The sequence below is a fragment of the Alligator sinensis genome, unplaced genomic scaffold (genome assembly GCF_000455745.1).
Source record: "Alligator sinensis unplaced genomic scaffold, ASM45574v1 scaffold707_1, whole genome shotgun sequence".
NCBI lineage: Eukaryota > Metazoa > Chordata > Crocodylia > Alligatoridae > Alligator > Alligator sinensis.
Window position 1 is genome coordinate 1,935,712 of NW_005842065.1, and position 10,219 is coordinate 1,945,930.

Consider the following 10,219-nt stretch of genomic DNA (forward strand, 5'->3'; position numbering starts at 1 on the left):
GGCTCCTGCCGTCTCGGGGGGTGTGGGCGGGGGGGGTGGCCGCCACCGAGAGACGGAGCCGGCGGCTCCTCCGACCTGGAAGGGAGGGGAGGGGGATTAGCTGCCTCCTAGCTCTGCCCCCCAATCTACCTGTGCCCCAAATCATTCCCCAGTCTGCTCCCCCACTCCCCATGCTGCTCCCTGCCCCCAAACTCTGCACCATTACCTGCCCCCCAAGTCCCCAACTCTTCTCCCCCCCGCCCCAAGCTGCTGCTACTCACCCGTCACCCTCATGCCCCCCATGGCCTCGCTCCCGGGCAGGGAATTCTGGAGGGTGCGGAGAGCCGACCTGAGTGGGGGTAGAAAGGGGGATTCCCCCGGTTACCAGCCTGCCCCTCCATGTAATAAGTCATGCCCCCCCGGGAGAGGGCCGGCCGCACCAGGCTGCTGGAACTCAGTATACCAGTCAGGCAAATGGGTGGATCGGGATCCCAAGTGCCGGGAAGGGTGGGGGGAGGTACCAGATGTGGCTCAGTTCCGCCTGCACCTGCCGGCCGCTGCCTCCCGTCGGCTCCGGGGCCCCTGCTGCCTCCCGGGCTTTCAGCTGGGTCAGGATCTGGGAAGGGGGAACAGGGGTATCAGGGCCCAGCTAAGACTGGGGGGGTAGAGGAGGGGGGCATGGGGCTGGGATGCAGCCCCCCCTGGGACCACTAGAGGTGCCCTGGCGGGATGGGGGGGGTCCCCGGCCCTCACTAACCTTCCGGCACTTCACCTGGTTCTCCTGCATCCGCCTGATGCTCGCTAGGTTCCGGGTGATGTCGCTCTCCTGCTCCTCTGCGAGGCAGGGGTCACACCCAGGCCCTCATTGCCCCCCCCCCCCCGTGCCTCAGGGGGAGACTAGGGGGCAGCTGCCTGGCAGCTCGGATGCCTGGGTTCTGCTCCCCGCCCCCTCTCAGTTCTGGGTTAGGCATTATGACCTAATGGCTACAAGTAGGGAGCACGGAAGAGGGCTGGGTTTTGGGACATCTAGGTTCAAATCCCGGGGCCACTTCCGCTCCGCAGGCGGGGCTCAGCTCAGGGCTGTCCCCTTTAGGTTGGGGGGGCAGGTTGGGCCCAGGCCCAGGGTTCACCTGGGCCTGGGCTTGCATTTGACCCTTGATAAGGGATGCCCTCCCCTTGGGTTTGGGGGAACGGAGGGGAGTCGCGGGTACGTACCGAGCTTCTGGTGAATCCTCCGCATCTCTCCTTGCACCAACTCCAGCTCCTCACACAGGAGCTTCTTGCTGGGGGGACACGGGTTGGGGGTCACTTTACCTCCCACCAAGAGGGTGGGGGGCGACAGATAGGCATGGTGTAATGGGAGTGGATACGGAGTGGGGGTTCTAATGCAAATAGCTGGGAGAAGGTGGGCAATCTCCCCATGGCTGGAAGAGGTGTGGCTAGTACCAGGGGGCGGGGCTAATGCAAATAGGTGGGCAAAAGTAAGCCATGCTCCTCAGGAATGCAATTAACCGGAGGAGGCATGGCTAATAGTAGGGGCGGGGCTAATACAAATAGCTGGGCGAAGTGCGCGCTGCCCCTCGGGTCTGTCCATGGCTGCAGAGGGCGGGACACCGGGGGCGTGGCCAATGCAAATATTCTGGAGCGGCGCCCCGCAGCAGTGCCAATGCAAGGCTTCTTCAAATTAGGGCGTGGTCAATGCAAATAAGCCCCTCGGACCTCTGCATCACGTCCTTGGCCAGCCCGTCCAGGGGGTCTCGGTGCTGCCCCCGGGCCGCCTCCAGCTCCCGGCTCAGCGCCAACCGCAGCTCCTGCAGCTGCTGCTCCAGCGTCCGCTCCAGTCGCTCCGGGCCCATCCGCCGCAACTCCTCTGGGGGCGAGGAAAGTGGGGTGAGGGGCAAGCGGAGACCCCCCCCACCCAAGCCCTGGGACAGGAGGATGGCGTCCCCCTTTTCACCTTCCAGGTGCTGGATCTTCTGCTGCTGCTGCCCGCTCTCCTGCTCCAGCAGCGACAGCGAGTGGCTCAGGGCTTCGAAGGCCTGTAGGGGACCGGGCAAAGCTGCCTCAGTTTACCTAGGAGGTCCGAGGGGCTTCCTAGCGAGGAGCCAGGACTCCTGGGCTCCAATCATGGGCCTGAGGCCCCCAATCCCCCCCCTCCGGGTTCACCTGGGCCTGGGCTTGCATTTGACTCTTGATAATCTCCAACTCGTCCTTCAGGGGCATGGGCAGGATCAGGCCTGGCACGGAGCAGGGGAGGCTGGGAGTTGGGGCAGGGGGTGGCCACTGCCATCCCCGCAGCCGGCGTCTCCCTGCCCCCACATCCCTGCCGTGAACCTGCCCCATCCCAGTAGAGGATGCTCAGGGTACCTGGCGCAACCCGCCTGCCCCAAGGGGGTGTGACCAGACCGGCCCCGCCCCTGACTTTGGCCCCGTCCCCAGACTCCTCTTACCATCAGCCTTGAAGGCGTCAGTCTGCAGTTGCCCGGGCGGGAGACAGGAAGAGCAGAAAGGAAGGGTCAGAGCCGGCCCAGGCAGAGCTCCATCCACACCAGGAGACATTAAAGGGCAGGGGGTATTTCTTCAAGGGCCACGTTCCCCCCTTCCCCCCCGCAGGTGGGAGGCGGTGGGGGACACCCCCGAGACAGGGGCATTTACCAGGCCCGTGTTGCTGCTGGCTCGGGACAGGTAGCAGTTGGGCCCGGGGGCTCTGCTCTTCTCCCCCTGGATTAACGTCGTCTCCTGGAACAGACGGAGGCTCGGACCGGCTGGGCTCGGGGCTGAGGACACGGGCAGGGCTGGGGGGCTGGGGATAGGGGGCTGCCGGTCTACAGTGTGGGGCAGCAGCAAGGCTGAAGAGGGACCAGGGGGCTGAGGGGCCCCGCCTGGGGCGCCGGGCCGGTACCAGTACCGTGGTGCTGAGGACGAAGCCCCGCAGCGCCTCCATACAGCGGGGCTCCAGCTCTCGGCTCCGCCAAGCGATGAAGTTTGGCCCACTCGGGCCGCCTCCGTCGCCCCTTTATCCTCGCCGCTGTCACAAAGGGGGCGGGGCACGGGACCCACCCCCACCGCGGAGTCCCGCCATTGGCCAGGCCGCCCGCTGGCGTCGGGATTGGGTGGGAACCCGGAAGGGGGCGGGGCCTGGTGGGCAGCTGCTCTGAGCTGGGAGGTAGGTGGCAAGGCGGGGGTGAGTTTCGGGTTCTGCCCGCTCCGTGAGCCCGCGGCCGGCCGGCGTGATATGCACCCCGCGGAGGGAAGGGGGAGCCAGAATGCCTGGGGTCCAGTCCAGGCTGCTCAATCCCGCCGACCACGTGACTGTCCCCCTGGAAGCGCCAGCAGAACTCAGGCGTCCTGCCGCGCTGCACCCCGCCCCGCCCTGCCCGGGAACCCCGATCTGTCTCCCCGCCCGATCCCCAGACCCTGTCCTCTCCGCCCCAGGGAGCATGCAGAAGGACGGGGATGGCGGAAGCCTGGTGGGGGTCGCCCACCTCTTCGTCTTGGCGACGGCCTGGGGGATGCAGGTCTGGGTCACCTTCATCTCAGGTAGGGAGCGGGAGCGGGGGAGGAACCCAGGTGTCCAGGCTCCCCACTGCTGGAACCACTATCCCTCCCCGCCTCACCATTATCCTGTCACTGCTGGGAAGAGGACCCAGGAGTCCGGCTGCCCGCGCTCTCTCCCCTTTGCCCCCTGCAGGGTTCGTGCTGGCCCGCGGGGTCGGTCGCCACGTGTTCGGGCAGGTGCAGAGCAAGCTCTTCCCCTGGTACTTCCACACGCTGCTGGGCTGTTCCGCCCTCAACCTGGCCCTTGCTGCTGCCGCCGGCCGCCCCTGGCACCAGCTCAGCTCCGCCGAGACCCTCCAGGTACCGCCTGGCCTCGCCCCTGCTCTCAGCGGCGACTGAACCCAGGGGTCCAAGCTCCAGCCTGCCACGGGGGTGGAACTCAGGCGTCCGAGCTCCCATCTACCCCTCCCCAGGCGGGGATAGTCCTGGCTCTCAGCGGGAATAGAACCCATGCGTCCTGGCTCCAAGCCCCTTTCCGCAGATGGCAGCTGAGCGCTCCAGCTCCATCCCCTCCCTCATCCTCCCCAGCTGGGCTGGAACCAAGGCGTCCGGGCTCTGAAGCGGCTTGGACCCAGGCGTCCCGGGCCCCACGCCATCGCCTCTACCCCCGCAGGTGTGGCTGTTCGGCGGCTCCCTGGTGCTGTCCGGTCTCAACGCCCGCTGGCTCGCTCCGGCAACGGCCCGGGCCACGGCGCAGCTGCAGGCGCTTGAGCGGGAGCGGGGGCTGGGCGCGGAGCGCAGCCCACGGCCTCTCGGCGCTGGGCAACCTGGGCGCGCTGCTCTGCAACGGCGCCGCCCTGCTCATCGCCGCTCGCCGGGGCGCCTAGCCAGCTGCAGCGCCCCGGGGCGGGGCCTTGTCTCCGCCGAGGAGTGGGCGGGTCCTTCGGAAGTCCCGCCCGCATCAGGGTGGAGCCTCGCGGAACCCCGCCTCTGGGGTTGGTGGGCGTGTTCCCCGTAAATCCCACCCCCACGCGGCGGCCCCGCCCATATCGGGGTTGAGCCCGCCTCCTCAGAAGGCGTGTTCTCCGCTAACCCCGCCCCCATTGGGTGGAGCCTGTTCCGCAGGGGTGGGCATGTACTTTAGAAGCCCTGCCCACATCTGAGGAGGCGGAGCTACATCCCGGGGGCACACTCTCCAGGCGTTCTGGCCCTACGTGGGGTGGGCGAGGGTGGGAGCTCTAATAGCCCCCCAGGATGGTGGGGGTCCCGCTGGGGATGGAACCCAGGTGTCATGGCCCCCCTGCGCTGTGCAGCGCCCCCTGGTGGGGTCTGGGAGCGGATCCCTGCTCTCGGCGCCGCCGCTTCTGCTCTCTGGTGTCAATAAAGATTCATCCAGGAGTATCTGGAGCTGGGTCTGTGCGACGGGAAGAGCAGATGGGCACACGTGTGTGCACTCACACTGACACACGTGCACTCACATAGGCACTCACACCAGTACATGCTCACACGCACATGCATTCACACTCACTCGCACTGGTATATGCATGCGTGCATATGCATTCGCACCCGTGTGCACTCACACTTGTGGGCACACACATTTCTGTACACACACGGCTGGGCGCACACACTTCTGTACACACACGGCTGCTCAGATGCGCACACACGTGTTCACTCGTTCATACTGACGTCTGTTTGCCTGTGCGCTCATAGGCACTCACCCACTCATTCCCACACACTCACGTGTTCACAGGCATGTGCAACTCGTGCACTCACACGTGCACATCTACACTCCTATGCTTACACGTGTGCACTCACTCGTATACACACGTATGTGCAGTCACTCATACATGCGCATACAATAATGTGTGCACTCATACATTCATGTACTTACGTGTGCACCTACGTGTGCACTCGTATACATGCACATGTACTGACACTCGTGTGCACTCAATCCCATACTTGCACATGCTCACCCACATGTGCACTCACACACTCTCCTATGTGCTTGTGGCTGGAACATAGTGTGTGTGTGTGTGTGTGTGTGTGTGTGTGTGTGCGCGCTGAGTGGGGGCGGGGTCACAGACCAGCTCGTGCCCCTATGCCCCAACCCTTCTCTCAGCGGGGACGGGCACGTGCCCTGCCTCAAGGGGCCACCAGGTGATGCCAGCCCCCCCCTCCCCACCCGTAGCTGCCACAATAAAGGTGGGGGCTTGCGCCCCCCCACCCCTCCCAGGGCAGCCCTGTGCTCGGTGCTGCACAAACCCAGGTACTGGTGGCTCCTGGCTGCTGGGAGGGGCCTCGGTGGGGGACGGGGAAACTGCCTCTGAGGGGGCAGGATCTGCAGGGGGCTGGGCGGGGGCGGAGGCAGGCTATATAAAGGGGGAGTTTGGAGGCCGGGGGTGTCCCAGCCCCACCCCCCAAGCAGGGGGCTGCCCCAGGACACGGAAGAGGTAGATCAGGGCCAGGGCGACCCCACCCCCATTGGCCGGGCATTAAATCCTTGTGGCTCGGGTCTTGCTCCGTGGGGCTAATTCGTACCGGCCTTCCCCCGCCTCGCACCTGCCCCCGCCCCGCACCTGCCAGCCCTTCCCCACAACCCCCGCCCAGAGCCAGGCGCCCGGCCACTGGGAGGAGCGCGGGGAGGCTGTGCCCAGCCCTGAGGCCGCTCTGCCTTCCTGCTCCTAGAGCTGCCGCGTAAGGCAGAGGCGCCTGCCAGGTACTGGGGAGGGGAGAGGAGGGGGAGAGGGGCTGCTGGCGGCTGTGGGGGAGGCAAGACCACCCCCCTTTTGGGCTGGAACCTCCGCCCTTCTCCTCCTCCTCCACATCCTGCCTTGCCCCCGCCGGCTTCCTGCCCCCCCCCCCCCCGGCGTTGGCTCTTAGTGGTGATAGGACTGGAAGTGGGGGGCAGACAGGGTCTCTGGGGTGAGGGGCTAGGTGCTGCCTGCTCCCTCAGTCACTGGAGGGTCCCTGCCTCAGTTTTCCCACCTGGGAAATGGGCGTGTGTAGGGGGAGAGGACTGGGAAGAGGGTTGGTTGCCTTTGGAGCCCTGATCTCAGCAAGGCATGTGCAACACCTGGTACAGGGCAAAGGGGATCTGCTCTCAACCTGGGGGATGCCTCCAGTACCCCCACCCCTCCCAGCCAGCCTGGCTGGGTGCTGACTGATAAGACGCCCGGAAGCTGGCAGTAAATCCGCCCTGGCATGGCCTCCAGGGAGCTCCCAGCTGGAATTGGGGTGGGGAGGAGACCTCTAGCACTCCGCGGTGGGGGGCTCGGGCCCCAGGCAGGAGTGCCCGGGGGGTGCCCGGTGCTGCCCTCAGCTTGCTCAGCACCTGTTGAGGCAGGACCAACCCTGGCCTGAAGAGGGTCTGCGCCAGGGGACGGGAGCACAAGCTAGGCCCGTTATACCCAGCCCTGGTCTTGCCACACCTCAGAGACAACTGCATCTCAGACCCCGGCACCAGGAGCAGCTGCGCCATGTGTCAACAGGCCCTTCCCTCTAGAATCAACAGGGCCTGGCCGGCGGGCGGGCATGGGGCGGGGAACAACCCCTGTGGGGCAGGGGCGGACACTGACAGGCACTGGCAAGGGGTAAGGAAGGAATCAGGCACTCCCTGAGGAGGCCCCTGCCTCAGTTTCCCCTGTCCTGATGCCCAGATGGGCCCCGCCCTGCCACATGCCCACGGTGCCACGAAGACCCTCTCCTTACAGATTGGCAGTGCCGTAGACCAATGCGAACGCCTCCCCCTCGCAGTGCTAGCCAATCAAAGAGTGTCCTGTGAACCGTGCAAGGGAGAGGAGGTAGGAATTGGCTGAGCCGCCTCTGAGGTCACTATGACCTCAGGGAACCTGTCAGCATCAGAGCAATGAGGGGCAAGAAGGGTTAATAGCCCTAGCAGCTGCAACCCACCCAGCCCCCAACTGCTGCTACCCCCAGGACCAGGGCTAAGAGGCACTTGCCCCCCAAGCCAGACCCCAGGCTAGGATCAGGTCTATGCCAGGCACTGTACCGATTCCCCCCGGTTCAGATCAGGGCCATGCCAGGCACTGTACAGGCCCCCGGGCTGGGATCAGGGCCATGCCAGGCTTTGTACACCCCCCCTCCCCTGCCCGGCTGCAATAAGGGCCATTCCAGGCGCTGTACAGACCCCTCAGGCTGAGATCAAGCCCCAGCTGTAGCAGACCCTCAGATCCAGCCACCTCTGGGCAGGGGCAGCATGGGGAGGAGGCACTAGGGCAGGACTGGGGAAGGTCCCTGGTTCGGTACCCCAGGCTCAGAACCGGTCAGGTGGGTTGGGAGGCAGCTGCGACTGGACTGCGTGACCCAGGCAGTGACAGGGCCATGGCTCCCCAGGCCAGGATTGGGCGGGGGTAGGGGCTGCCGGACACTGTCCAGACGCCCAAACAGACTCCCAGGATTGAGCACCTGGCATGGGTTAACTGGGCCCTGTAGCCACCATGTGTTAGGACCAAAGAGGGGCGGGGCGGTGGGGGGCACCAGCATTACCTGGTTCCTGGTGAGCAAAGCCTTGTGCACACACAGTGACTCAGAGCTGGAGCTGCCGGGGCGGATCCCCTGGAAAGGTCATCTGGTGGAGTGGTTAGCGCAAAGGGAGGGGTGCAGTGGTTAGCACTGGGGGAGGGAGGGAGGAGGGTGTATGACCTAGGCTGCTTCCTTCTGTCACCGATGACGGCGTGCCCCTGGGTAGGTCATTTAGGCCCCGCCTCAGTTTCCGCACTTGCGAATGGGGATGTAGGCACAACCCTTCTCCCCTCTCCCCCCCAGGCTGAGAGGGGGAACCCCTAGATAGCTGGGGCAGGCCGTGGACATGCAGCACCGGGTGCCACTGGGACCCCCGGCTTCCGCAGTGTCTCTTGCACATCACGGGCAACAGAGCATGGGACGGGAGGGGAAACTGAGGCACGGTGCAAGGGAATGAACTGCCCAGTATCACTCGGTTGGGAAAAGAACCCAGGCGTCCGGGTGCCCAGGACACCCCCGAAGCAGGAATAGAATCCAGGTGCCCTGACCCCCTCCCCGCCCAGATGGCATCGGCCGGGGAGCCCCGCCCGGCGCCGCCCGACGCGGCGGACCAGAGCTTCGATTACATGTTCAAGCTGCTGCTGATCGGGAACAGCAGTGTGGGCAAGACATCGCTGCTGTTCCGCTACGCCGAGGATACCTTCACACCCTCCTTCGTCAGCACCGTCGGCATCGACTTCAAGGTCAAGACCGTGTACCGGCGAGCCAAGCGGGTCAAGCTGCAGATATGGGTACGGCCAGGCCCGCGCACCACTGGGATGGGGGGGACATACAAGCCGGGCCAACAGCGCGGGGGGGTTGCGGCCCCTCCTTCACTGCCAGCACTTGCAGATTAACCTTTTCCAGGCTGGGCTGGAGCACAAGGGGAAACTGAGGCATGGGAGAATCTCGGCGACTCCGAGGAGGCGGGAGAAGGGAGGATCCCCTGGCTCCGAGCCTCCTGGCGGAGCCCGCAAGAACTTGGAGGCCCAAGGGAAGGATTAACCCCTCCCGGGCCGCACTGGGGCAGAAGGGAAAACTGAGACAGGGATGGGCGGTGTCTTTGCAGGACACGGCGGGGCAGGAGCGGTACCGCACCATCACCACGGCCTATTACCGCGGCGCCATGGGCTTCCTGCTCGTCTACGACGTGGCCAACGCCGAGTCCTTCAGCGCCGTGCAGGACTGGTGAGGGCCTCCGGGGTGGGGGCGGGAGCCTGGACGCCTAGGTTCTCTCCCAGCTGCGGGAAAGGCATGGGGGCTGATGGGCGGGGAGGGGGGAAACAGGATCGCGGGATCTCACCCCGTCCCCACTGCCCCCAGGGCGACGCAGATCAAGACGTACTCGTGGGACAACGCCCAGGTCATCCTGGTGGGCAACAAGTGTGACCTGGAGGACGACCGCGTGGTGCCCACAGAGGAGGGCAGGCGCCTGGCACACGAGCTCGGTGGGTGCCCAACCTCCGCCCCCGATCCGGGGCATCCCCCCGCTCACCGGGCCCGGTCCTTGCGTGGGGTCCTTGCGTGGGGTCCTTGTTCACGCCAGTCATGGAAGGGTTACTCCGGGCCGAGCCCCCGCGCGTTGCTTCCCCGCCCCCTCCCGAAGCTTTGCGGGAGAGAAGAGCCCTACTACTGCCGCTGCTGCCCGTGGAGCTCCGCCCCGGGCCCCGTGGTCGGGGTGGGGGGCGCTACAGGCCGTGCTTGCAACCCCCGCTCGTGGGTATCACACTCGTGCAGATCCGCGCGCGCAATCTCAGTCGTGCAAGCCCCAGTCGTGCAAAGCCGTGCAAGCAACCCCCATTGTGCAAATCCAGGCGTGCAAACCCCAGTCGTGCAAGCCCTCCGGGTTTCCCGCCCCACCACAGGGTTCGAGTTCTTCGAGGCCAGTGCCAAGGACAACATCAACGTCAAGCAGGTCTTCGAGCGCCTAGTTGACGTCATCTGCGAGAAGATGAACGAAAGCCTAGACGTCAGCGATGCCCCAGCAGCCGACGGCAAGGGGGCGCGGCTCAGCGAGGCCTCGCCCGCACCCACCCGTTCCTGCGCTTGCTAGGGGCAGGCCCCGCCCCCCAGAGCCCCGCCCCCTTCATTCCCCACCTATTCCAAAACCTTTGTCGGCCTGAAAGGGGTGGGGCATCAAGTCCCCTCTTGGCCCCACCCCTTTCAAGGCGCCGTGGCGGAACCGGGACCCCCTCGAAGCCCCGCCCCAACCCCCTCCCTT

General features: G+C 65.8%; 2 protein-coding genes across 11 annotated transcripts in view; one reads left to right on the top strand and one right to left on the bottom strand.

Moving 5' to 3' along the window:
- CCDC159 (coiled-coil domain containing 159) overlaps positions 1 to 3,010 on the bottom strand; it is a 3,488-nt gene extending 478 nt beyond the window's left edge. Inside the window, exons 1-11 of the mRNA XM_025203842.1 lie at positions 2,888 to 3,010; positions 2,635 to 2,718; positions 2,430 to 2,451; positions 2,146 to 2,216; positions 1,937 to 2,018; positions 1,699 to 1,849; positions 1,195 to 1,262; positions 737 to 813; positions 501 to 595; positions 261 to 328; positions 10 to 75 (exon numbers count right to left, since the gene is read on the bottom strand). Of these exons, the coding sequence (XP_025059627.1) occupies positions 10 to 75; positions 261 to 328; positions 501 to 595; positions 737 to 813; positions 1,195 to 1,262; positions 1,699 to 1,849; positions 1,937 to 2,018; positions 2,146 to 2,216; positions 2,430 to 2,451; positions 2,635 to 2,718; positions 2,888 to 2,923 (820 nt within the window). The 5' untranslated portion in view covers positions 2,924 to 3,010. The remainder of the gene's footprint in view (positions 1 to 9; positions 76 to 260; positions 329 to 500; positions 596 to 736; positions 814 to 1,194; positions 1,263 to 1,698; positions 1,850 to 1,936; positions 2,019 to 2,145; positions 2,217 to 2,429; positions 2,452 to 2,634; positions 2,719 to 2,887) is intronic.
- LOC102384028 (ras-related protein Rab-3D) lies at positions 2,434 to 10,213 on the top strand. 10 transcript variants are annotated; one of them, XM_025203936.1, is made up of 7 exons: positions 2,434 to 2,551; positions 3,415 to 3,519; positions 3,671 to 3,837; positions 8,523 to 8,750; positions 9,068 to 9,186; positions 9,322 to 9,446; positions 9,864 to 10,213. In XM_025203936.1, the coding sequence occupies exons 2-7, from the start codon at positions 3,420 to 3,422 to the stop codon at positions 10,049 to 10,051; spliced, it is 927 nt and encodes a 308-aa protein (XP_025059721.1). In that variant the 5' UTR covers positions 2,434 to 2,551; positions 3,415 to 3,419; the 3' UTR covers positions 10,052 to 10,213. The 10 variants fall into 10 exon arrangements, with proteins under 10 accessions (XP_025059721.1, XP_025059725.1, XP_025059719.1 ...); XM_025203934.1 differs by lacking the exon at positions 2,434 to 2,551 and adding an exon at positions 3,060 to 3,145; XM_025203935.1 differs by lacking the exon at positions 2,434 to 2,551 and adding an exon at positions 3,121 to 3,163.
- Positions 10,214 to 10,219: the final 6 nt, after the last annotated feature.

Bases quoted from the DNA above. Each gene is read 5' to 3' on its own strand.
- LOC102384028 (XM_025203942.1), top strand. From the start codon at position 3,246: ATGCCTGGGGTCCAGTCCAGGCTGCTCAATCCCGCCGACCACGTGACT. The intron at 7,278-8,522 runs GTAGGAATTGGC...CTCCCCGCCCAG, and splicing joins AACCGTGCAAGGGAGAGGAG to ATGGCATCGGCCGGGGAGCC. The intron at 9,447-9,863 runs GTGGGTGCCCAA...GCCCCACCACAG, and splicing joins GCGCCTGGCACACGAGCTCG to GGTTCGAGTTCTTCGAGGCC.